Raw genomic sequence first — 27,968 nt, forward strand, 5'->3', positions numbered from 1 at the left:
TGAAAAAAATAAATAAAGACAGAACAATAAGATCATATGGACAGCCGTAAGTGTTTACATTTTGCTTTATATTTATTATTTTGCTTATTTTTTTGTCTGGTTTTGTATTTGTTTTGTATCATCCCGTGAGGTGTATATTAATTTTTTTGTTCGGTTTGTACTTGTTTTTTTTGTGTATTTTTTGTTTGTTTTCATTATATTTGGATGTATTTGTTTGGTTTTTGATTGATTGATTGAGACTTGTATTAGTAGATTGCACAGTACAGTACATATTCTGTACAATTGACCACTAAATGGTAACACCCCAATACGTTTTTCAACTTGTTTAAGTCGGGGTCCACGTTAATCAATTCACGGTACACTTGGTAAATGGTAAATTCGTGGTTTGTATGCTTGTGAATCTGGGCTATCCATTAAGTAAGACTACTTATTATGTTGAAGGGGGCAGAAAATATACGATTTTCTTCATCCTGTTCCTTGTCAAGCATAGGTGTGTAAATATGTGTTTTGTTGCTAAAGTTTAATTGTCTATTGATCAAAAATGCACATCAATAAAGGAGATGAATAAAAAAAATGAAATGGAAATGAATGAAAGTTGAATGTGCCAGTCTGGTCAGTTTGTTGAGTCCTACAAAGTGTTTCTACTGTAGGTATTGTACTTATTACACAATATCTGTTTGATTGTAACAAGCATATTAGTTGGGGTTTTCATTAACACATCTGGAGGTGTTGAACTAACGCTAATCCAAAGCATGTCTTTGGCAAATGCAATGTAAATTAGGATTGAGCTCGCGCATTTTGAAAAATGAAGCCTTACTTTATGTTTGATTGTTTAATTATCAGGCATTTGTTGGCATGTAAAATTGCATTATTACTAGAGATGTCCGATATTATCGGCCGATATTATCGGCCGATAAATGCTTTAAAATGTAGTATCGGAAATTATCGGTATCGGTTTCAAAAAGTGAAATGTATGACTTTTTAAAAGGCCGCTGTACTGAGTGGTACACGGACGTAGGGAGAAGTACAGAGCAGTTGCGTCTCCCAGTCATACTTGCCAACCCTCCCCATTTTCCCGGGAGACTCCCGAATTTCAGTGCCCCTCCTGAAAATCTCCCGTGGCAACCATTCTCCCCAATTTCTACCGATTTTCCACCCAGACAACAATATTGGGGACGTGCCTTAAAGGCACTGCCTTTGCGTGCCGGCCCAGTCACATAATATATACGGCTTTTCACACACACAAGTGAATGCAAGGCAGTGTTTCCCAAACACATTCATTTATTTGTGGCGGCCCGCCACGAAAGAATTACGTCCGCCACAAATAAAAAAAAAAAAAAAAATATATATATATATATATATTTTTATTTTCTTTTTTTTTTTTTTGTCCTGTCCAGCTTCTCAGGCAAATCATATAGTTGATGTAGATGCCCATATAGGCTGTTCACATTTACTTTACAAAAGAGAAGTGTAGGATACTTCTCTCGTTGCCTTATTTGTATTTGACCACTACTGTTTTCTGTTTATTTGTTACTGACTGTGGCAGGACACCTCTGCCTCTGTTTCACTTTATGTTGCTGGTAAATAATATGCTTGTAGTAGTAGGCTAAAGTTAAATGATTTAGTATGCACTAATTAAAGGGGCAGAGCTTTAAAAGACATTTTAGCTTTTATATTTTATAAGATATATTTTTTGTAAGAACCACAATTAATAAATATATTTCAGTGAATAACTTATTGTTCAAATCTGTATATAAATATGTACATAAAGTGTTGTAATTATATTGTAAAATGGATGGATGGATGGATGGATGTTTAAAACAAAACTGTTATTATTAATTAGTAAGTATACATTTTTTTGAGCCTTTTTAGAGAAAATCATATCATTGTAGTAAATTATGCAAATTACTTGATGATGTCATGGTGACCACACCCATAGCCACGCCCCCACCGCCACAGGTATCTTAGCAGTTTATTAGAAACACTGCAAGGCATACTTGATCAACATTGATTGATTGATTGATTGATTGAGACTTTTATTAGTAGGTTGCACAGTGAAGTACATATTTCAGTCTTCCCCAGGGCAGCTGTGGCTACGAAAGTAGCTTACCACCACCAGGTGTGAATGAATGATGGGTTTTTAACATGTAAAGCGACTTTGAGTACTTAGAAAAGCGCTATATAAATCCCAGGTATTATTATTATTATTATTATTCCGTACAATTGACCACTAAATGGTAACACCCGAATAAGTTTTTCAACTTGTTTAAGTCGGGGGCCACTTAAATTGATTCATGATACAGATATATACTATCATATATACTATCATCATAATACAGTCATCACATAAGATAATCACATTGAATTATTTACATTATTTACAATCAGGGGTGTGGAGGGGGGGTGGGGGGTAGGATATGGACATCAAGTAGTGGACATAGAGAGAGAGAGAGAGAGAGAGAGAGAGAGAGAGAGAGAGAGAGAGAGAGACAGAGAGAGAGACAGAGAGAGAGACAGAGAGAGATCAGAAGGCATAAGAAAAAGTATCTGCATTTGATTGTTTACATTTGATTGTTAGCAATCCGGGGAGGGTGTTAGTTTAGGGTTGTAGCTGCCTGGAGGTGAACTTTTATTGCGGTTTTGAAGGAGGATAGAGATGCCCTTTCTTTAATACCTGTTGGGAGCGCATTCCACATTGATGTGGCATAGAAAGAGAATGAGTTAAGACCTTCGTTAGTTCGGAATCTGGGTTTAACAGCCATACAGGTCACACTGAGGGTGACCATATAAACAACTTTAACACTGTTACAAATATGCGCCACACTGTGAACCCACACCAAACAAGAATGACAAACACAACATAAACACAGCACAACAAATACCCAGAACCCCTTGCAGCACTAACTCTTCCGGGACGCTACAATATACAAAATCTGTCTTGGGAGGTAAAAAATGTGTGGTGTTGTGCAGGACTCGTTCCAGACACTGAAGAAGTGGGTGAAGGAACTGAAGGAGCACGGGCCCGAGGACATTGTTGTCGCCATCGCAGGGAACAAGAACGATTTAGGAGACATCAGGTATCACACTTTGTACATTTGAGATTGCTAATGAAAACAAAACAAGACCATTATTGTCGTTGTGCTGCTCCTTTCAGGGAAGTACCCATGAAGGAGGCCAAGGAGTTTGCCGAATCAATCGCTGCCATCTTCATCGAGACGAGCGCCAGGAACGCTGTCAACGTGGAGGAGCTCTTCCAGAAAATCAGTAGGTTCCCTGACCTAATATTTGTGCACGCAGGAAACACAATGTCACACATTAGTAGCAACAATTTACTGTAGCTATTGATCTCCTTCTCCACCCCTCTGTGTCGACTTTGAGCCACACACACGTGCTCACAATAGATGTGTTTCCTGCTCGTGGCAACATTTGAGGACACACGACTAGAAATGGCCATTTTATTAGCGTGCCTCGTTATGAGTGATGCGTTTAGTGCAACCTGGTTTTTTTTGCCAGTACTAAATTGTACTGTACACAAATGTGACCCGTGCTGGCAAAATGAGTCACAATGAGGACATTTTAAAAACGGAGTTATTGTTATTTCCACATTCTCCATCTAAGGACCTTCAAAATGATATATGGTTTGTTAGAATCGGACAGAAAATGACCGAGTTACATCCGATTGAAGTCGACCGAGTTTGAGGGTCCGTTTTGAGAAAAAACAGCTTTGATTGATTGATTGATTGAGACTTTTATTAGTAGGTTGCACAGTGAAGTACATATTCCGTACAATTGACCACTAAATGGTAACACCCCAATAAGTTTTTCAACTTGTTTAAGTCGGGGTCCACTTAAATTGATTCATGATACAGATATATACTATCATATATACTATCATCATAATACAGTCATCACACAAGATGATCACATTGAATTATTTACATTATTTACAATCAGGGTTGTGGAGGGGGGGGGGGGTAGGATATGGACATCAAGTAGTGGACATAGAGAGAGAGAGAGAGAGAGAGAGATCAGAAGGCATAAGAAAAAGTATCTGCATTTGATTGTTTACATTTGATTATTAGCAATCCGGGGAGGGTGTTAGTTTAGGGTTGTAGCTGCCTGGAGGTGAACTTTTATTGCGGTTTTGAAGGAGGATAGAGATGCCCTTTCTTTTATACCTGTTGGGAGCGCATTCCACATTGATGTGGCATAGAAAGAGAATGAGTTAAGACCTTTGTTAGTTCGGAATCTGGGTTTAACGTGGTTAGTGGAGCTCCCCCTGGTGTTGTGGTTATGGCGGTCATTTACGTTAAGGAAGTAGTTTGACATGTACTTCGGTATCAGGGAGGTGTAGCGGATTTTATAGACTAGGCTCAGTGCAAGTTGTTTAACTCTGTCCTCCACCTTGAGCCAGCCCACTTTAGAGAAGTGGGTAGGAGTGAGGTGGGATCTGGGGTGGAGGTCTAGAAGTAACCTGACTAGCTTGTTCTGAGATGTTTGGAGTTTAGATTTGAGGGTTTTGGAGGTGCTAGGGTACCAGGAGGTGCATGCGTAATGGAAAAAGGGTTGAACGAGAGTTCCCGCCAGAATCCTCAAGGTGCTTTTGTTGACCAGAGAGGAAATTCTGTAGAGAAATCTCGTTCGTTGGTTGACCTTTTTGATTACCTTGGTTGCCATTTTATCACAGGAAAGGTTAGCCTCTAGAATGGAACCTAGGTAGGTGACCTCATCTTTCCTGGTGATGACACTGTCACCTACTTTTATGGTGAAGTCATTGACTTTCTTAAGTTTGATGTAGGACCCAAACAGGATGGATTCTGTTTTACTCAAGTGGATGGATAGCTTGTTGTCAGCGAGCCAGGTGCAAGTTCTACAGAGCTCAGCACTGAGGACTTTCTCCACCTGTGACTTGTCCTTGTCGGATACCAGCAAGGCAGAGTCATCCGCAAACAAGAACAATTCACAGTCGCATGCCGATGACATGTCATTTATGTATATTAGGAACAGTAAAGGTCCCAATATACTGCCTTGGGGGACTCCACAGCTCACCGAGAGGGGGGGGGGACACGGTGTCATTCACCTCTACCACCTGCTCCCTCCCCTCCAAGTAAGACTGCATCCAGCTCCAAGAGGTTTTGTTAAATCCGATTGCTCTGAGCTTATCTAACAGTATAGCTTAAAGTTGACCGTTCCAGAACAGAATGTTCCAAAACAAAACTCCATAGCAACCATACCTTAAAAGTCCTTGTAGCAACACCAAAATTGGTACAATTAAAGTCAAATCCCATGTCTAAAGGAAAAATCTATATTCAACTCTATTGAAAACGGTTATGTACAAAAATGTCAACACTGTTATGTCACAGTTTTTTAGTTGACTGGTCAGTTTGTCAGCTGGTCAGCTGTCCGTAATATTCCTGACCAGCAGCACTAAGAAGATTCGCCAGTGAATTTAGCGCACTTGCAACCGCCTGTGTACCCTCTCCACCTTCTAAATCCATTACGGAATGTAAAACACTCTAACTTAACCACAAAAATAATAATTAAATGTTCGAAAATCACCTTTTTTCACCAAATATTCCGCTGGAATTACTGTGTTGTTTTTCATCCGGGCGCTGCCATGATACCACAATGCACCGCGCGGGGTGATTCAACCAATGAGGGTGCGCCTCACAGCGACCGCTTAGCAACAAGCCGGATTTGTTTACGTCGGGACAGGTTTAAGAACTCGAATTCTATTGGTTCAGAATGGCGTCATCGGGAATTCCATGCTCATTTTTAGAAAGTAGGTCAACTTGGCGTCACAATGATAGCAAGTATGGCTAGGGGGATTCCCCCTTATTGCCGCGAGTGAGCGTTGAAAACACTTCATTTTCTCAAGGAATTTTAACACAAAGGACTAATTTCTGAAGACATACCTCGTACAAAACCTTCAAATAAAGGTGATTTAAGATGTTTTCTTGCTATTTCCATGATTGGGATCGCTAGATTGTGGCTTTATGGACTCATTTTTGTGAAAATCTCAAATTTCAACCAAGATAAATTTTTTTCACTTATTTGCCTGTAGCTCAAAATTAGCCTGTGCGTATTCCGACTCATTTTGCTAGCACGGGTCACAAATATGCAAAAAATACAGACTAGTAGGCAAGGTTAGGGAGATCAGTTAATGTTTGGATCCTGGATTTTTATTTTATTTTATTTTTTTTTTACCGTTGGACCATGTTTTGTGTTAACAACTTTTAACTAGAGATGTCCGATAATGGCTTTTTTGCCAATATCCCGATATTGTCCAACTCTTAATTACCGATTCCGATATCAACCGATACTTAATCAAATCAAATCAACTTTATTTATAAAGCACATTTAAAATGTACCACAGGGGTAGCCAAAGTGCTGTACAACGGGCAGGTTAAAAATAATACGAGAACCGAGCAAACACAACACAACACCAACAGAACACGATAAAAAATAAATGAATAAAATTTAAGAGAGACTTAAAAAAAGGAAGAGAGGAGGCTTGTCTAACACTCAGAGGTAGGTCGTTCCAGAGCTTGGGAGCAGCAGCAGCGAAAGCTCTGTCACCTCTAAGCTTCAGCCTTGTGTCCGGGATCGTCAGTAGCAGCTGATCGGCTGATCTTAGGGATCGGGTGGGGCAGTAAGGCTGAAGGAGGTCGGAGAGATATGTTGGCGCGAGGTTGTTTAGACATTTAAAAACAAATAAAAGGAGTTTAAAATTGATTCTGTAACGCACAGGGAGCCAGTGAAGGGACGCTAATATAGGGGTGATGTGCTCACGTCTGCGGGTCTGTGTTAGCAGACGAGCAGCAGAGTTCTGCACGAGCTGCAGGCCTGGCTAATGCCTACATACAGGGCATTGCAGTAGTCTAAACGAGTCGAGATAAAGGCGTGGATTAATTTCTCCAGATCATGTCCTGATAGAAGCGGTTTCACTTTCGCTATTTGGCGTAATTGATAAAAGCTTTTTTGTACGACGCTGCTGATTTGTTTTTCGAATTTAAAATCTGAGTGGAACTTTACCCCCAGGTTTGTGACACAGTCGCTGAGATACGGGGTCAGAGTGCCGAGGTCGTCGTTGGGGGAGGGGGAGCGACTTGGACCGAACAACATAACTTCTGTTTTGTCTTCATTTAGGCTCAGGAAGTTAGCTGAAAGCCAGACTTTGATATCGTGCAGGCAGTCAATAAGACGTTGAACCGTGTTCTTTTGTGCCATGGGAAAATAAATCTGGCAATCATCGGCATAAAAATGGGGGGTGTATATTGTAGCGTCCCGGAAGAGTTAGTGTAGTGGATTGTCCGAAGCTTAAACAGGCAACAAAAGTAGTTTAGTACAACAAATGTATTTACCCATTATCAGAAGTGCAGGTTGAATTAAGTTGGCCGTGCAGACAGACCACATGTTACTCCGGAGCAAACAAGACACACACAAGCCAAAATCACTGTCCAGTTCCGGTGTTCTGCCATTTTTTATATGTCTCTTGTGCGTCATTGTTTGTTATCTAAATGCGTCAATGTCTTGTTGTTTTCCCTATCTGTTCCATAACAACTCGAATCCTTTAGACAGTCAACACATTCTGTAGACAGGTTGGCACGACTTAATATTCACTTTTGTCCCACAACTGGTCCATTCAATGGCACAAAATACAAGAGAATTGAAAATGAGCGGACATTCTTAAAAGACAAGAAATATAGGTCAAAAGGTCAGAAATTCTACGACATTAGTGCTGCAAGGAGTTCTGGGTATTTGTTCTGTTGTGTTATGTTGTGTTACGGTGCGGATGTTCTCCCGAAATGTGTTTGTCATTCTTGTTTGGTGTGGGTTCACAGTGTGGCGCATATTTGTAACAGTGTTAAAGTTGTTTATACGCTCACCGTCAGTGTGACCTGTATGGCTGTTGACCAAGTATGCTTTGCATTCGCTTATGTGTGTGTAAAAGCCGCATATATTATGTGACTGGGCCGGCACGCTGTTTGTATGGAGGAAAAGCGGACGTGATGACAGGTTGTATTTTAATTTTCCTGAGGGAACTCTCCTGAAGGAATCGATAAAGTACTATCTATGTAGAGCAGTGGGCCCCAACCTTTTTGTAACCGCGGACCGGTCAACGCTTGAAAATTTGTCCCACGGACCAGGGGGGGTATGGTATTTTTTTTATTTTTTTTTGTCATAAAAAAATACAATCATGTGTGCTTATCCCTTGCAGACTGTATTGATATATATTGATATATAATGTAGGAAGCAGAATATTAATAACAGAAAGAAACAACCCTTTTGTGTGAATGAGTGGGGAGGGAGGTTTTTTGGCTTGGTGCACTAATTGTAAGTATCTTGTGTTTTTTATGTTGATTTAATTAAAAAAAATATATATATATATATTTATTTTTTTTTATTTTATTTTTTTTTTATTTCTTGTGCGACCCGGTACCAATCGATCCACGGACCGGTGGTTGGGGGCCACTGATCTAGAGCAGTGGTTCTCAAATGGGGGTACTTGAAGGTATGCCAAGGGGTACGTGAGATTTTTTGTGAAATGTCTGTCAAAAAGAAGTGTGAAAAGAAATGCAACAATGCAATATTCAGTGTTGACAGCTAGATTTGTTGTGGACATGTTCCATAAATATTGATGTTAAAGATTTCTTTTTTTCTGAAGAAATGTTTCGAATGAAGTTGATGGATCTCTATTACAATCCCCATAGAGGGCATTTTAACTTGATGATTACTTCTATGTGTAGAAATCTTTATTTATAATTGAATCACTTGTTTATTTTTCCACAAGTTTTTAGTTATTTTTATATCTGTTTTTCCAAATAGTTCAAGAAAGACCACAACAAATGAGCAATATTTTGCACTGTTATACAATTTAATAAATCAGAAACTGATGACATAGTGCTGTATTTTACTTCTTTATCTCTTTTTTTCAATCAAAAATGCTTCGCTCTGATTAGGGGGTACTTGAATTAAAAAAATGTTCACTGAAAAAAGGTTGAGAACCACTGATCTAGAGCAGTGTTTTTCAACCTTTTTTGAGCCAAGGCACATTTTTTGCGTTGGAAAATTCCGGAGGCACACCACCAGCAGAAATCATTAAAAAACGAAACTCAGTTGACAGTAAAAAGTCGTTGTCGCAATTGTTGGATATGACTTTAAAGCATAACCAAGCATGCATCACTATAGCTCTTGTCTCAAAGTTGGTGTACTGTCACCACCTGTCACATCACACCCTGACTTATTTTGACTTTTTTGCTGTTTTCCTGTGTGTAGTGGTTTGGTTTTTGTCTTGCACTCCTATTTTAATGGCTTTTTCTCTTTTTTTGGTATTTTCCTGTAGCAGTTTCATGTCATTTCTACTTTGTTTTAGCATTCAAGAATATTTCAGTTGTTTTCATCCTTCTTTGTGGGGACATTGTTGATTGTCAAACCTAAACCCCCCCCCTCCATATCCCACACCCCGGATTGTAAATAATGTAAATAATTCCATGTATATACTCTAATGATTATCTTGTGTGATGACTGTATTATGATGATAGTATATATCTGATAGTATATATCTGTAGCATGAATCAATTTAAGTGGACCCCGACTTAAACAAGTTGAAAAACTTATTCGGGTGTTACCATTTAGTGGTCAATTGTACGGAATATGTACTTCACCGTGCAATCTACTAATAAAAGTTTCAATCAATCAATCAATCAATCAATTCAATCAATCAGTCAATCAATGTTCGGATGTACATTGTGGACGCCATCTTTGCTCCACAGTAAGTCTTTGCTGTCGTCCAGCATTCTGTTTTTGTTTACTTTGTAGCCAGTTCAGTTTTAGTCTCGTTCTGCGTAGCCTTCCCTAAGCTTCAATGCCTTTTCTTAGGCGCACTCACCCTTTGTTTATGTTTGGTTTAAGCATTTGACACCTTTTTACCTGCACGCTGCCTCCCGCTGTTTCCGACATCTACAAAGCAATTAGCTACCTGCTGCCACCTACTGATATGGAAGAGTATTACACGGTTACTCTGCCGAGCTCTAGACAGCACCGACACTCAACAACAACACATCATTTGCAGACTATAATTACTGCTTTGCAAAAAACATTTTTAACCCAAATAGGTGAAATTAGATAATCTCCCACGGCACACCAGACTGTATCTCACGGCACACTTGTGTGCCGCGGCACAGTGGTTGAAAAACACTGATCTAGAGGACGCTAAAGGCAGTGCCTTTAAGGCACGCCCCCAATATTGTTGTCCGGGTGGAAATTGGGGAGAATGGTTGCCCCGGGAGATTTTCGGGAGGGGCACTGAAATTGGGGAGGGTTGGCAAGTATGGTGTACGCTGCCTTCCGCCCGATTGTAGCTGAGATAGGCTCCAGCACCCCCCGCCACCCCCAAAAGGGACAAGCGGTAGAAAATGGATGGATGGATAAATGTGTCACTCTGACTTGAAAAATGTGATAATAGAAAATGCAAAACTACAATAAAGTTCCACTGTAAAATAAAAAGTTTCACTGTTCATTTGGGATAAATGTGTGCTCTTTGATTCCAGGCAAACAGATTCCGCCGCTGGAAAATCCCGACACGGAGATCAACCAGTCTTTCAAACTGACCCGGCAGCCGGCTCTGTCCAGCAGGAAGTGTTGCTAGTCGTGCTGCGGCACTGCTTTGCTGAACAAAACACTTCCACTTTCAGTATTTCTCAAATGCCGTCCTCTGGTGGCGTGAGGCTGAATTGCAACCCCAGTCTGTACGGTAAAGTCCAGAGCTTATTACGTAGAAAGGAACAAGTGGTAGAAAATGGATAGCTGGATGGAATACTTACACCACTTTTCCCTTCCCTCAAAGCACTGTGGCTCTTAAACGGTAGCAGTTTTGATCCTAATTCCACTTTTATTTGTACAGAATGTAGCACAGGTGCAGCCTTTTATTCCGCTAATTTGATGTTTTTAAGGGTTTTACCAATGCTGCTCACAATAACTGTCATGGTGGTTACAGTATAGCGCCCCCTGCTAAAATACTGTAAGCCTTCACCTAATAGAATTGTTTACATTGACTCATGTGCCTTGTGTTTTCACGACAGGGACCATGTGCGTCTTTCCATGTGTTGTTACCCAAAAAGTGTTCTACATTCTACTTTTTTGTACGATTAAGCATGTGGAAAGTCTTTTAGTGTCATAAAACAGGGGTGTCGAACGTACGGCCCGGGGGCCGGATCAGGCCCGCGAACGGGTGTTATCCAGCCCGCGGGATTTGATTTGATTTTTATTAAGGATCTCTATTAGCTGGTTGCCACAACAACCCACTAGTCTTCCTGGGGTCCACAAACTCAATACAATTAAAACATATAATTGTAACAGAAACAATTAAAAGCATCAATAAAAAAAACAAGCAAACAATTTACAGTCACAGGATAATAATTACCATACAAATATAACTACACAATACAAAACCAAACAAAAATCATCAATAAGCAAACTAATTTACAGACTCAGATAAGTTTGCTAAGTATAAAAATGAACCTGAAATTTTTGAATGAAAGAAACAGTTGTTCTAAATGTGTCCACTAGATGTCACAATAGCAATTCTTTGTATTTTTGTAGATCAGTGGTTCTTGACCTGGGTTCGATGGAACCCTAGGGGTTCGGTGAGTCGGGCTCAGGGGTTCGGCGGAGGTCAAGACACACCCGACTCATCGTGTAAATAAAAACTTCTCCCTATCGGCGTATTACGGATACAACAACAGCAGAAGTCAGACTGATTTGCAGGTGTGTCATTTGTTGTGAGTTTATGCACTGTGTTGGTTTTGTTGTTTGAACAAGGTGATGTTCATGCACGCTTCATTTTGTGCACCAGTAAAAAAAACACTTTAGTATGGGGAACATATTCACCATTAATTAGTTGCTTATTAACATGCAAATTAGTAACATATTGGCTCTTAACTAGTCATTATTAAGTACTTATTAATGCCTTATTCGGCATGGCCTTATTATAACCCTAACCCTAACCAAATAACTCTAAATTAAGTCTTTGTTACTTAGAATATGTTCCCCATACTAAAGTGTTACCAAAAACATATAACTTTGTCTTGAATTTGAAAAAAACAACATTTTATTTTTCACTAAAGAAGGGTTGGGTGAATGCGCGTATGAAACTGGTGGGGTTCGGTACCTCCAACAAGGTTAAGAACCACTATTGTAGATGATGCTACATACATGTATGTACAGAAAAATAAACCACATGATGATAGTGCACCAGTCGAGGAAAATAAGCAAACTACATAAATAACATCCTGTAATTTGATTTTGATAGTTTTTTTATCTTGATAGATTGAAAATAAACACCAATGAGTTGACTGATTAACATTACCACATAATTTATTCAGAAAATAAAAATAACGACAAATAAAGTATATGTGCAATTAACAGCAACAGGTAATTGTAAAAACAAACAAACCCAACAACATTAGGATTTGTACACTTTCAGAATGTGCTTGTTCTATTTTCAAACAAAGACTATCTTGATAGATTGAAAATGAACACCAATGAGTTGACTGATTAACATTAGCACATAATTTATTCAGAAAGTATAAATAACGACAAATAAAGTATACAGTTTGTACTTTTTCCTTGCCCTGATGTGGGATCTGAACTGAGGCTGTCGTTGTGGCTTGTGCAGCCCTTTGAGACACTTGTGAATTAGGGCTATATAAATAAACATTGATTGATTGATTGATATTAACCGCAACAGGTAATTGTAACAAAAAACGTTATGATTTGTACAATTTCAGAATGAGCTTGTTCTATTTTTAAACAAAGAAAACAATCTGAAGTTGTCTTTATTTTAAAGTTATTGTGCCGTGATTTTACCAGTCCGGTTCATTTGGGAGTGGATTTTCCTCCCATGCGGCCCCCAGATGTAAAATGAGTTTGACACCCCTGTCATAAACTAACATGTTATACTGTATATGAGGCAGGTTTTTGCAGCAATCCTGCGTCCTCTGGCCACATTTCATCACGTTCTCATCTCATAGATGCTGAAACTCATTGAGCTTACAAGGGGATCACACCAGGTGGCCACCAATCAGGTGGGAGCGGAGCTGCACATTACCTGGTAAAGAAGTAAATGACTTTACATTCAGTGCCTTTTTTTTCTGGCAAGAATCATGCATGCTGTTCTTGTATCCTGTGTAACTTCTTTATGTAATTAATCAATGTAATAAAATTGTGATTATTCTATCAGTTTGTGTTTTATCATCTGTGTAGTGTTCCTTTAATTAACAGGATTACCTCGAATCTGCTTCATTGGTTTCCATGGGCCAGATAAGGAGGCACTGTGGGTTCATAGTGAACAGTGAATGTTGTCTTCCTGACAAAATTGTGGGATTGTTGGGCCTTGGCGGAGGTCTGTGCTCCACATCCTTGCGACTGACTGGCTAGCTAAAGGTCAGGACTCGGACTAACCTTTACCCAGACGTCATACCCAAACCTCGGTGTAACCTTAAAGGCCTACTGAAATGAAATGTTTTTATTTAAACGGGGATAGCAGATCCATTCTATGTGTCATACTTGATCATTTCGCGATATTGCCATATTTTTGCTGAAAGGATTTAGTAGAGAACATCGACGATAAAGTTCGCAACTTTTGGTCTCTGATAAAAAAAAGCCTCGCCTGTACCGGAAGTAGCGTGACGTAGTCAGTTGATAGCCTCCTCATATTTTCCTATTGTTTTCAACGCAGCTAGAGCGATTCGGACCGAGAAAGCGACGATTACCCCATTAATTTGAGCCAGGATGAAAGATTTGTGGATGAGGAACGTTAGAGTGACGGACTAGAATGCAGTGGAAGACATATCTTTTTTCGCTCTGACCGTAACTTTGGTACAAGCTGGCTCATTGGATTCCACACTCTCTCCTTTTTCTATTGTGGATCACGGATTTGTATTTTAAACCACCTGGGATACTATATCCTCTTGAAAATGAGAGTCGAGAACGCGAAATGGACATTCACAGTGACTTGTATCTCCACGACAATACATCGACGAAACACTTTAGCTACGGAGCTAACGTGATAGCATCGTGCTTTAACTGCATATAGAAACAAAATAAATAAACCCCTGACTGGAAGGATAGACAGAAGATCAACAATACTATTAAACCATGGACATGTAAATACACGGTTAATGCTTTCCAGGCTGGCGAAGCTTAACAATGCTGTTGCTAACGACGCCATTGAAGCTAACTTAGTATAACGGGACCTCACAGAGCTATGCTAAAAACATTAGCCCTCCACCTACGCCAGCCAGCCCTCATCTGCTCATCAACACCCGTGCTCACCTGCGTTCCAGCGATCGACGGAAGGACGAAGGACTTCACCACGATCATCCGTGCGGTCGGCGGCTATTGCCAAAACGACTTTTTACTGTCAATATCGACTGCTGAGTTTAATTTTTTTTAATGTTTTCTGTTGGTAGTGTGCCTCCAGGTTTTTTCAATTTAAAAAATGGTGCCAAATCAGCAGCCCTACTTCTTACATTACCTTCAACTTTAAGCAGCCCTACTTCTTACATTACCTTCAACTTTAAGCAGCCCTACTTCTTACATTACCTTCAACTTTAAGCAGCCCTACTTCTTACATTAACTTCAACTTTAAGCAGCCCTACTTCTTACATTACCTTCAACTTTAAACAGCCCTACTTCTTACATTACCTTCAACTTTAAGCAGCCCTACTTCTTACATTACCTTCAACTTTAAGCAGCCCTACTTCTTACATTAACTTCAACTTTAAGCAGCCCTACTTCTTACATTACCTTCAACTTTAAGCAGCCCTACTTCTTACATTACCTTCAACTTTAAGCAGCCCTACTTCTTACATTACCTTCAACTTTAAGCAGCCCTACTTCTTACATTACCTTCAACTTTAAGCAGCCCTACTTCTTACATTACCTTCAACTTTAAGCAGCCCTACTTCTTACATTACCTTCAACTTTAAGCAGCCCTACTTCTTACATTAACTTCAACTTTAAGCAGCCCTACTTCTTACGTTACCTTCAACTTTAAGCAGCCCTACTTCTTACATTACCTTCAACTTTAAGCAGCCCTACTTCTTACATTACCTTCAACTTTAAGCAGCCCTACTTCTTACATTACCTTCAACTTTAAGGTAACGTAAGAAGTAGGGCTGCGAATCTTTGGGTGTCCCACGATTCGATTCAATATCGATTATTGGGGTCACGATGCGATTCAAAATTGATTTTTTTCAATTCAACGCGATTCTCGATTCAAAAACGATATTTCCCCGATTGAAAAGGATTGTCTCTTCATGGAATACATAGATGTCAGCAGGATCTACCCCAGTCTGCTGACATGCAAGCAGAGTAAAAATATTTTATAATTGTAAAGGACAATGTTTTATCAACTGTTTGCAATAATGTACATTTGTTTTAACTATAAAAGAACCAAAAATATGACTTATTTTATCTTTGTGAAAATATTGGACACAGTGTGTTGTCAAGCTTATGAGATGCGATGCAAGTGTAAGCCACTGTCACACTATTGTTCTTTTTTTTAAATTTTTTTTATAAATATCTAATGATAATGTCAATGAGGGATTTTTAATCACTGCTATGTTGAAATTGTAACTAATATTGATACTAGAGATGTCCGATAATATCGGCCTGCCGATATTATCGGCCGATATATGCGTTAAAATGTAATATCGAAAATTATCGGTATCGTTTTTTTTTATTATCGGTATCGGTTGTTTTTTTTTTGTTTGTTTTTTTAATTAAATCAACATAAAAAACACAAGATACACTTACAATTAGTGCACTAACCCAAAAAACCTCCCTCCCCCATTTACACTCATTCACACAAAAGGGTTGTTTCTTTCTGTTATTAATATTCTGCTTCCTACATTATATATCAATATATATCAACACAGTCTGCAAGGGATACAGTCCGTAAGCACACATGATTGTGCGTGCTGCTGCTCCACTAATAGTACTAACCTTTAACACTTCATTTTACTCATTTTCATTCATTACTAGTTTCTATGTAACTGTTTTTATATTGTTGTACTTTCTTTTTTATTCAAGAAAATGTTTTTAATTTATTGATCTTATTTTACTAATTTTTTTAAAAAGGACCTTATCTTCACCATACCTGGTTGTCCAAATTAGGCATAATAATGTGTTAATTCCACGACTGCATGTATCGGTTGATATCGGTATCGGTTGATATCGGTATCTGTAATTAAAGAGTTGGACAATATCGGAATATCGGATATCGGCAAAAAGCCATTATCGGACATCCCTAATTGATACTGTTGTTGATAATATTCATTTTTGTTTCACTACTTTTGGTTTGTTGTGTGTGGTGTTTGTGTCTCCTCTCAATTGCTCTGTTTATTGCACTTCTGAGTGTTGCTGGGTCGGGTTTGCTTTTGGAACCGGATTGTATTGTTATGGTATTGCTGTGTATTGTTTTGTTGGATTGATTAATAAAAAAAATAAAAATAAAATAAAAAAAAATAAAAAATCGATTTTTGAAAAATGTAAATCGATTCTGAATCGCACAACGTGAGAATCGCAATTTTTTTCCCCACACCCCTAATCTCATGGTTAGCACGCCACTGATTTAAGGTAAAGTAAGAAGTAGAGATGTCCGATAAATTATCGGCCGATAAATGGTTTAAAATGTAATATCGGAAATTATCGATATCGGTTTTTTTATTATCGTATTGTTTTTTAAAATTTATATATATATTTTTTATTAAATCCACATAAAAAACACAAGATACACTTACAATTAGTGCACCAACCCAAAAAACCTCCCTCCCCCATTTACACTCATTCACACAAAAGGGTTGTTTCTTTCTGTTATTAATATTCTGCTTCCTACATTATATATCAATATATATCAATACAGTCTGCAAGGGATACAGTCCGTAAGCACACATGATTGTTCTGAAATAGTACTAACCTTTAACACTTAATTTTACTAATTTTCATTAATTTCTAGTTTCTATGTAACTGTTTTTATATTGTTTTACTTTCTTTTTTTATTCAATAAAATGTTTTTAATTTATTTATCTTATTTTATTTTATTAATTAAAAAAAAAAAGGACCTTATCTTCACCATACCCGGTTGTCCAAATTAGGCATAATAATGTGTTAATTCCAAGACTGTTTATATCGGTATCGGTAATTAAGAGTTGGACAATATCGGAATATTGGCGAAAAAGCCATTATCGGACATCCCTAGTAAGAAGGTCAGCGGCAAATGTTTACTTTATTTTCCTCAAGCGTGATCCTCATTTGATTCTGTTTTTTGTCGAGTCCGACTAGACTAGCTTCCTATGTATCTGTAATCTGTATTTTAATCGAGTTACCCGCACCCTAATCATATCAGGTGGCCGCGGGGGCGCGCAACAGTGCACGGCCAGGCCCTGCGTACGTGCGCGCTCTGGTGTTTGGTGAACGCGCACGCTCCGCTGTAGGCGTCTTCCTTGCTCAGTGGCGGTCGTGGTGAAGTCAGTCGGTCGCTTGTCACTAACCCGCGCGCTCGCACCCCTCCCTCGGCTAAAAAATGTCAAAGTTGGATCAGATCCTCGTCCTCGACCCTCCCTCCGACCTCAAATTCAAAGGTAGGTCCACCGTAGGGCGCACAAAGAGGGTGGCGGTGGTGTGGTACCTGTGCTGTGGCGGTGGCTGCAAGCTAGCTAGCGTTCAGCGCCATTTTAAAGTTAGCCGCAGACCGGAAGGCCGCAATATCCTCGCACTTTCCTGAAGCGGGCAGCCGGCTCTCGGGGCTTCCCCGGCGGATAGTCGCCTCGCAAACACTCGGTGAAAGTGGTGGCCGCCACTCGCTTGGTTGCACGTTTTTTTTAAAAGAGCGTCTCTAGTTAAGAGAGGTAAAGCGTGTGGTTGTTAACTCGCTTAATGGTTAAACTATTCAATTAAAAAGAATGACCACCCCAACGAATGTTATGGGAATGGATTCAAAACGCGCTCATTACTTTGCTTGTCACGCTATGACAGCAACTTGTGAGTAATTAAAAGGCACATTTGGCGGAATTAAAACAATAGTTGAAATGCAGCGTTCATCAGGTTTCAGTGATGTGTCATTTAATCGCTGGCTAACGCTCTCGCCGAGCTAGCTTAGCACAGCCAAAGTTCTTCCTTTCTTTCTCTTTCTTTAGTTTATTTCGAACATGAACACAATTACAGTATAATGCATCACACCATTTCATATCATTTCACTTTACATCATGTCCGAAAAGGAGTAGGAAGAAGCAAATCTTATTTAATCCTACCCCTTTCCCACTTCAGAGCATTTAAAAATATATAGAATCATTTACTGACCTTTTTATATTATAAAATAACATCTGTGAATTAATATACACAACATTTTTGTAATATGTAATTAATTAATTCAGTCATTAACATACTGAGTTGAAGAATATCTTATTTTCAATAAGGTTGAAAGTATTTCTCATAATTCTTCTTTGTACTTTGTAAACATTATTATTTTGAACAACCTCTTAAAAACTGCAAGTTGATACATGATGACGCCTGCTAGCTCTGTTTGCGTCTCCTTCTATCCTTTTTTAAAATATTTATTTTCATGCATTCTTCCCCTGGCAACCTCATGTGTGTAGCATTGGTCGATCGCAACTGTAGTTGGGAAGTTAAGCATGTTTACATTTGAAACAAGGCTGGGCGATATGGCCTTTTTTAAATATCTCAATATTTTTTAGGCCATATCGCGATACACGATATATATCTCGATATTTGGCCTTAGCCTTGAATGAACGCTTGATACATATAATCACAGCAGTATGATGATTCTATGTGTCTACATCGGTGGTTCTTAACCTGGGTTCGATGGAACCCTAGGGGTTCGGTGAGTCGGGCTCAGGGGTTCGGCGGAGGTCAAGACACATCCGACTCATCGTGTAAATAAAAACTTCTCCCTATCGGCGTATTACGGATACGGCAACAGCAGAAGTCAGACTGATTTGCAGGTGTGTAATTTGTTGTGAGTTTATGCACTGTGTTGGTTTTGTTGTTTGAACAAGGTGAGGGTCATGCACGGTTCATTTTGTGCACCAGTAAAAAAACATGGTAACACTTTAGTATGGGGAACATATTCACCATTAATTAGTTGCTTATTAACATGCAAATTAGTAACATATTGGCTCTTAACTAGTCATTATTAAGTACATATTAATGCCTTATTCGGCATAGCCTTATTATAACCCTGGCCCTAACCCTCTAACCCTAACCAAATAACTCTAAATTAAGTCTTTGTTACTTAGAATATGTTCCCCTAGTGTCCAAAACACTCTAAATTAAGTCTTTGTTACTTAGAATATGTTCCCCATACTAAAGTGTTACCAAAAAACATATAACTTTGTCTTGAATTTGAAAAAGAATGTTTTTGTTTTTTTTCTCACTAAAGAAGGGTTGGGTGAATGCGCATATGAAACTGGTGGGGTTCGGTACCTCCAACAAGGTTAAGAACCACTGGTCTACATTAAAACATTCTTGTTCATACTGCATTAATATATGCTCATTTTAAACTTTCATGCAGAGAGGGAACTCACAACTAAGTCAATTTAGCCAAAGTGTATTTATTAAACAGTTATTAAGCAGTGGCACAAACATTCATGTCATTTCCAAAACAGAAAGTGCAAGATTGTCAGAGACATTTTAAAACAAGTTATAAGTGCACTTTTGTGAATGATGTCGCTAAGATGACATTTCAAAACAACACTAAATTAAAGTGCACTTTTTGTACAGAACGCCACTACAATAGTTTAAAACAAATAAAGCGCACCTTTGTGCATGATGTCACACAAGATATTTCAACACGTGTCACATAAAAATGAGCTGCATATCAAATAGTGTATGTCCTACGGTGTTGATGTGGAAATAGTTGCTTCGGCGTTTAGTTGGTGTGGCACCGAACGGAGATGTTGACATGTAAAGACATATTCCCGCTTGAAGCCAAACCACCGTCAGACGATGGACCCCGTGCTGCTTTTCTTGGGAATTAATTATTCTTCCATTTGTTACCAGATTTGCACCTTCTTTCTCTCGTACTACCACTCAAACCACACCGTTAGCTGTTAGCATCACAACTAACGTTACCATGTCACCACCTGTCTGCTCTGCGGGGGCGTGTGACGTTGCTCACGTGACAGTATGTGACGTATGTAAGAAGGTGCGCTTGTTTTAAGTCTCTGTGTGAAGGAGAGACAGGAAAGAGTGAGAAACGCATGCAGTTTAATGCCCCGCAGCTAAACGCAACGGCGGGAGAACCTATACTCGAATATCACGATATAGTCATTTTCTATATCGCACAGAGACAAACCCGCGATATATCGAGTATATCGATATATCGCCCAACCCTAATTTGAAAACAGGCGAAGTTGTCACTTAGTGCCAGGAATGTGTTTTGTTATCTCAGGGAGGGTTCAAGAGTCACGTAGTAAAGTGCAGTAAAGTAAAAAATGCAAACATAGCTTCACTCAAGGCACACAGGATAAGGTTGTCAGACAGAATGATTTGTATTAGTAAAAGGTGGTGGTAGTAGCTCTCTTATACTGCTTTTTTTGGGTCGGAGTCCCCGTGCTGTTGTTTGACATTTTAAAGGAAGTATAAAGGGATACCAGGCGAGGCCTTAAGTTGACACTATTGTTAAAAGGGCATCAGATAGGCTGACTCTGCTTAGCAACGTGTAGTTTGTTTAGTCAAGTGTTAATGGTGTCCAGGACCGAAAACCACCTGAAAGATGGATCTAGGGCGGACCCTAGTCCCAAGTGAGGCAAAGTGTAATCGCCGCCCGATGATGTAACCAAATGTGATCGTTACCAGGCGATGCATAGCAGTGTTTTCCCCAGAAAATGTGTTAGTTAAGCTTAGGGATGATGTTTGATAAGGAATTATCGAGTTCGAGCCTATTATGGAATCCTCTTATCGAACCGATTCCTTATCGATTCTCTTATCGAGTCCAGATAGGTTGTTGTATATGGAAAAAAACACACAATATTTGGTTTAACAAAAGCTCACTTTTATTATATAATAAAAAAATAAAATCTAATAAATAAATAAATATTGACTGTTACCCCCCTAAAAAAAAAAAAAAAAAAAAAAAAAATATTGACTGTTGTTACCCAAAGTATATTAAGTGGGATTTTTCAGAGAAACAAATATATACAGTAACACAAAAACAAGCTGTCTCTGTGATCACTATAGGTGTATAAATAATAATATAGTGTTAAATAAAATCAGTCCCTTGGGCACAAAACTGAAAATAATACAGCTCTCCAAAAAGTGCACTTCTGCTGCTATTTGACATAACTGTTTGTTATGATGCTTTGACATTTTTGCACTTTATTTCTTTATTGAAAGAAAATTCTATGAAGAGAAAAGTTCTTTGCAAATGTGGTTACAATGCTAATAAATGAAAAGTTGAAGCTAAAAAAAGAAATACACTTTATTGAGTTAACATTATTTCTTTATGGGGGAAAAATGTTATGAGCTAGAGAATATAACAACTACACTACCCAGCATGCAACGGGAGTTACGAGCATGCGCGGTAGCCCTGAAAAGTGTTGCATGTTGCCACGCTGTGAAAGTAAACGTCAAGAACTCAGCCAACACGCCTCGTCTGCATTATTTATAATTAGACAGACAACACATATACAGTGTGATTTTGTTTTGTTTACAAGGAAAGAAAAACAAAAGTTAAAATAGGGAGATATGTTGTATATATATATATATGTATGTGCTGCAGTGTTGTATATATATGTATGTGCTGCAGTGTTGTATATATATGTATGTGCTGCGGTTGTTTTAAGAACGTTGCGACAGCTGCCGTAAAGGAGGTGCGTTGCTAGCCTGGTTGCTATGTTTCCGGTTGGTCGTAAAAGTGTTCGTCATATGTTTTTACCCTGCTAAAATCTCTCAGTAAAGTTATTTGTTGGATTATAGCTTTTGTTTTGAACTTTATTACACCTTGGAGCGCTTTTTCCCGTCCATTGTTTTCCTGCTTTCCCTATCTGCGCCTAATGACTGAGCTACGTGACGTCATTTCTTGTGATGTCCCACGGAGCATTTCTGGTCGGGACGGGATTCCACTCTTTTTCTTTACTATAGTGGTCTCGATAACGGGTACCGGTTCTCAAAAAGGGATTCGAGTCCGGGGCAATAGACTACAGACTGCGTTGAAGTAGCTTCAGGAAACTCTTCATTTAACATAATGTCATTTTTTTGCTGCTTCAACACAGCTCAATCAACACGGAAAAAGGTAAAGTGAAATAACTTAGTTGTTAACTGTAGGTCAATAATGCTTGTCTTTCTCTCAGACAGACAGGGCTTTGCTGTCCGTAACACACACACGCACACACACTGCACAGTGAGCTAATGTTACGCTAAAAGCTAATTAGCCTTCACCTCAAGGACTGCGAGTGAGCTGAGCTGCCGCTTATGTTTCTAGAACGTCAAAGGGCTCACAGTGATGTTACTAGTAGTTGACTGGGAGGTGTTTATTATAATTTGGGGAGAGTCCGCTGCCTTACCTGCTCAACACCTTTCTGCTCACCCCACCGCAGGACCGCTGACTCCATGCGCTCTGAATACGCACTGCTGATTGGCTGTTACTGCTCTGCGTGTAACCAATCAGATCAATGCTGGGTGCTGCAGAGACGTACTGACAGAGGCAGGTGCAGAACTAAGCTGAGCAGCTTGTTAAGACTTTAGTTTAGGCGGTGGCTCTTTGTTGTTAAGGCGGTCGCCTTAACAACAAAGCGCTGCGGTAAACTCTGCATAGCAACACCTGACTGAAAGCAGAGGAAATCGTCCAAAAAAAGTTAAATCATAAGCCTAGAAGCATAAATACAGTAGTTAAACATACATGACTCTTTTCAACCAAATCTTGTGATCCAATAATCTTTTTGATGTATTTTTATTATTTGTCATCATTACCTCTGGTGGTAAAATAAAATCAAATCTACAATAGATCTCACCGACATTAGCTCACCGTCTCTTTTGGTTGTCATTGTTCGCCAACGACACAAGCTTAATAGTTGACAGGTGTCATGGTTGCTAGGCAAAGCAATTCATTTGAAAACACTGCCCCCAGTGCTTCATTAGAGGATTGCATGTATGTACTTGCCTCAGAAAATTGAAAAGAGCCTGATGCTGCCGTCGGAATGTTGATGAATTAAAAACACGGACGCATAAACAAAGCTCAACATCTGACCTTTGCTAGCTTTCTTCGCCAGTAGTAAAGCAAAACCTCTGGCCTTTAAAGGGGAACTGCATGTTCTGTTGAATTTTGTCTATTGTTCACTATCATTATAAGGGACAAGACTACACATGTCTTTTTTTTTTTTCACGGTGTAAAAAATTATTTTTTAAAAATCTTGAAAGATGCGTCTCATGTGAGTCATCGTTGTAGCCTTGAAAGCCCTCTAAAACAACGTCAAAACCCTCCGTGTTATATACACACTGCAAGTATATACAAACTCTGTTTCCATATGAGTTGGGAAATGGTGTTAGATGTAAATATAAACGGAATACAATGATTTGCTAATCATTTTCAAGCCATATTCAGTTGAATATGCTACAAAGACAACATATTTGATGTTCAAACTGATAAAAAACATTTTTTGTGCAAATAATCATTAACTTTATAATTTGATGGCAGCAACACGTGACAAAGAAGTTGGGAAAGGTGGCAATAAATACTGATAAAGTTGAGGAATGCTCATCAAACACTTATTTGGAACATCCCACAGGTGAACAGGCTAATTGGGAACAGGTGGGTGCCATGATTGGGTATAAAAGTAGATTCCATGAAATGCTCAGTCATTCACAAACAAGGATGGGGCGAGGGTCACCACTTTGTCAACAAATGCCTGAGCAAATTGTTGAACAGTTTAAGAACAACCTTTCTCAAGCAGCTATTGCAAGGAATTTAGGGATTTCACCATCTATGGTCCGTAATATCATCAAAGGGTTCAGAGAATGTGGAGAAATCACTGCACGTAAGCAGCTAAGCCCGTGACATTCGATTCCCTCAGGCTGTACTGCATCAACAAGCGACATCAATGTGTAAAGGATATCACCACATGGGCTCAGGAACACTTCAGAAACCCACTGTCAGTAACTACAGTTGGTCGCTACATCTGTAAGTGCAAGTTAAAACTCTCCTATGCAAGGCGGAAACCGTTTATCAACAACACCCAGAAACGCCGTCGGCTTCGCTGGGCCTGAGCTCATCTAAGATGGACTGATACAAAGTGGAAAAGTGTTCTGTGGTCTGACGAGTCCACATTTCAAATTGTTTTTGGAAACTGTGGACGTCGTGTCCTCCGGACCAAAGAGGAAAAGAACCATCCGGATTGTTCTAGACGCAAAGTGTAAAAGGCAGCATGTGTGATGGTATGGGGGTGTATTAGTGGCCAAGACATGGGTAACTTACACATCTGTGAAGGCACCATTAATGCTGAAAGGTACATACAGCTTTTGGAGCAACATATGTTGCCATCCAAGCAACATTACCATGGACGCCGCTGCTTATTTCAGCAAGACAATGCCAAGCCACGTGTTACATCAACGTGGCTTCATAGTAAAAGAGTGCGGGTACTAGACTGGCCTGCCTGTAGTCCAGACATTGAAAATGTGTGGCACCTAAAATAGCACAAGGGAGACCCCCGGACTGTTGAACAACTTAAGCTGTACATCAAGCAAGAATGGGAAAGAATTCCACCTGAGAAGCTTCAAAAATGTGTCTCCTCAGTTCCCAAACCTTTACTGAGTGTTGTTAAAAGGAAAGGCCATGTAACACAGTGGTGAACATGCCCTTTCCCAACTACTTTGGCACGTGTTGCAGCCATGACATTCTAAGTTAATTATTTGCAAAGAAAAAATAAAGTTTGAGTTTGAACATCAAATATGTTGTCTTTGTAGTGCATTCAACTGAATATGGCTTGAAAAGGATTAGCAAATCATTGTATTCCGTTTATATTTACATCTAACACCATTTCCCAACTCATATGGAAACGGGGATTGTATATATAATGTAATAACAAACACGTTCATAGCATTATGTAATATGTGCAATGTTTATTGTATTTTGATCATTTTAATAATGTTCAGGATATATTTCTTCCACACATTGATTTCTGTTTCCATAGCAGCGCACATCTGACTTTTGGCAACAACTTGTGTTCCTACTTCCGGAATCAAACACCCTTGTCTTCTAATCACGTCAGACTTGGTAACAGACAATAAATACGACTATTTTTGGACAAATGTGGGTTTACAACTTTATATTTTTTAAGCTAAATATATTGAGGATGAAATACTGCTTATAGATGTGAGCACAAAGAAGGAGGTGAAACTTTGGAGCAGACAGAAGCCAGGAAAGTGAGGTGAAAGTCACTCAAAGCTGCAAATGTGGATTTTGGACACAAGCTATATTGACGAAAATGGCGTGCTTACCCAAAATCAACAGAAAACGCCCAGACGAACATCGGTCTGTCGAGTGAGTCACACCTTATATTGATCATGATGCACGCCATGCGTGTCATTACAACTACAGTGGGCTAATACTTTACAGACACTATGATATGATTGTTGATGTTTTCAGTCAGTACAGATTAGGGTTGTACGGTATACCTGTACTAGTATAGTATCGCGGTACTAATGAATCAAAAACGGTACTATACTCTGTTTGAAAAGTACCGGTTTGCCATATTTTTATTTTTTACAGGCATGACGGCGCGTTGTCGTGACATTTTTAGTTTTACGAGCAGAGGAGCATGTTCAGCAGCGCACAATCACAAAATACTTACAAGCAGACACTGTGTAGACAGAAAAGGGAGAATGGATGCATTTTGGCTTAAAAACTAACGATAAAGGTGAAGTTATAACACTGAAACGCCCACAGGAAGAGGTGCTTTAAAACATGGCTAGCGAGTTAGCGGCTAATGTCCATCCACAATCGGCTGTGTTTTAGCTTCTTCTAAATCACTAATCCTTGCCTCCATGGCGACAAAGTCCGTTTTTTGACAAGTATCATTCCTGCAGGACGAGGAATAGGTAGACAGGCTTCACTACACACCGTAGGAGGATACAATAGCTCACCGGCATCACAATGTAAACAAATGACATGGGTGGATCTACACCTGACATCCACTGTAATGATACCAAGTACAAGAGCGTTTCTAGTCGATACTACTGTGATTACATCAATGTTTTTTATCGTCACAAAATCTTTTTCTTTAAAAAAAAAAAAAAAATTCATATTATATTCATTAACTCAGGAAATACTTCCCTGGACACACAAAAACTTAAATTATGACCAATGAATGACCCTGTAACTACATGGTATCGGATCGATACCTAAATTTGTGGTATCATCCAAACCTAATGTAAAGTATCCAAACAACAGAAGAATAAGTGTTTATTACATTTTATTACATTTTAATAGAAGTGTAGATAGGACATACTATGCTACTAAAAGAAAAGTTGTCTAGTATGTTCACTATTTTATTTAAGGACAAAATTGTTCTTTAATTGCAATAAGAAAAATGTTTAATGTATTATTTTTTGTTAAAATAAAGCCAATAATGCCATTTTTCGTGGTACCAAAATATTGGTATCGAGACAGATTGGTGTTCTATCGCAGTGTTGTGCATTACAAACTCAAACGTCTTTCGCGCTGACGTAGAAGCTAGCTTATCTCTTGCCATAGTTAGCTTTTACGGCTAATACCGAAGCGCACCAATGTGTTCCCATGATATAGTTCCTCAGGGTTCGCTCTTACAATAACAATGTCGCTACAGTTTGATTATTACACAGGTTACAGAATATAAACAAAGTATTGTTGGCGGTTTTTGAATGCATTTTAAAGTTATTTAGAGGTAGAATTGTTTGCTCTCATTAGCTGAATTGCTAGCCACCTAGAACAAGTCGATTTTTGAATGTTCGAATGCACAAGAAAAAAACCCTTTTGTCTTTTCTAACCCTAACCCCTTATAAAGATTGTGAACGATAGGCAAAATTCCATAAAAAGTGCCGTTACCCTTTAACGTGCTGTATTTGGTGCCTGTCTGTCCTACACTACAGTTAACATACCGGTAAACGCTCAATTTAGTCCCAAACCAGATTGGCTTGTATTGTTTATTTTCACGTTTGGGTACAAAACATTACATTCATTACATAAAGGTCAAAGTGGCAGTGTGGTCCGTTTTGCCTTTGAAGTAAAACTAAAAACAGACGTGAGCAAAGTTGAGCCCCTTGAACACGACTTGGATTCCCTCAGTTGAATCCTCAAGTTCTCCACTGACAGCCAGAGCGATACTAGCGACTCTGTGCTGCCTGGTAATCTGATAAATGCACCTCCTTATTTCACCTCGCCAGTAATTTCTTCCTAAAGGCTGAAATATACTCTTGCGTCACGTACCTTGCGTCCTACCTGAAGGCGTCTTGATTTGTTTACAGCGCATGACTTGTAATTCTCCTTCAAAACACTAAGTGGCAGTTTCTCCTGAAGGAGCAACCACAGCTGCCGTTGACTAGATACTGACCTTCTTGTAAAGAATGATGACGACTGCAATATTGTCTGTTTGCACTGGAACTAATCGTTCAGAATCAGGTTACTTTAATGGGCATTTTACTCATGAACCAGAGGAAAAGACATTTGTGAAGATGGACTGTGCAAGAAGACGGGTGAATTTGTAATACTTTTCGGCCGTTCGGTACATGGGACAAGAGAGAGATATGTAATTGAAAATAAACAAAACTGTTCAACCATTGTAACAACCTGCTGGTTTTAATGTTTACGTTCATGTGTTATTTAAAGGCCTACTGAAATGAATTTTTTTTATTTAAACGGGGATAGCAGATCTATTCTATGTGTCATACTTGATCATTTCGCGATATTGCCA

The 27,968-nt window shown here is 39.1% G+C and overlaps 2 protein-coding genes across 2 annotated transcripts in view; both read left to right on the top strand.

Annotated features, from left to right (window-relative positions):
- The window catches only part of rab31 (RAB31, member RAS oncogene family), a 28,422-nt gene extending 15,183 nt beyond the window's left edge, over positions 1-13,239 (top strand). Inside the window, exons 5-7 of the mRNA XM_062023302.1 lie at positions 2,971-3,077; positions 3,155-3,264; positions 10,554-13,239. Of these exons, the coding sequence (XP_061879286.1) occupies positions 2,971-3,077; positions 3,155-3,264; positions 10,554-10,651 (315 nt within the window). The 3' untranslated portion in view covers positions 10,652-13,239. The remainder of the gene's footprint in view (positions 1-2,970; positions 3,078-3,154; positions 3,265-10,553) is intronic.
- A 4,253-nt stretch (positions 13,240-17,492) lies between these two features.
- The window catches only part of vapal (VAMP (vesicle-associated membrane protein)-associated protein A, like), a 36,141-nt gene continuing 25,665 nt past the window's right edge, over positions 17,493-27,968 (top strand). Inside the window, exon 1 of the mRNA XM_062023304.1 lies at positions 17,493-17,648. Within this exon, the coding sequence (XP_061879288.1) occupies positions 17,591-17,648 (58 nt within the window). The 5' untranslated portion in view covers positions 17,493-17,590. The remainder of the gene's footprint in view (positions 17,649-27,968) is intronic.

This window comes from Entelurus aequoreus, linkage group LG16 (assembly GCF_033978785.1).
Source record: "Entelurus aequoreus isolate RoL-2023_Sb linkage group LG16, RoL_Eaeq_v1.1, whole genome shotgun sequence".
In the NCBI taxonomy this organism is placed as follows: domain Eukaryota; kingdom Metazoa; phylum Chordata; class Actinopteri; order Syngnathiformes; family Syngnathidae; genus Entelurus; species Entelurus aequoreus.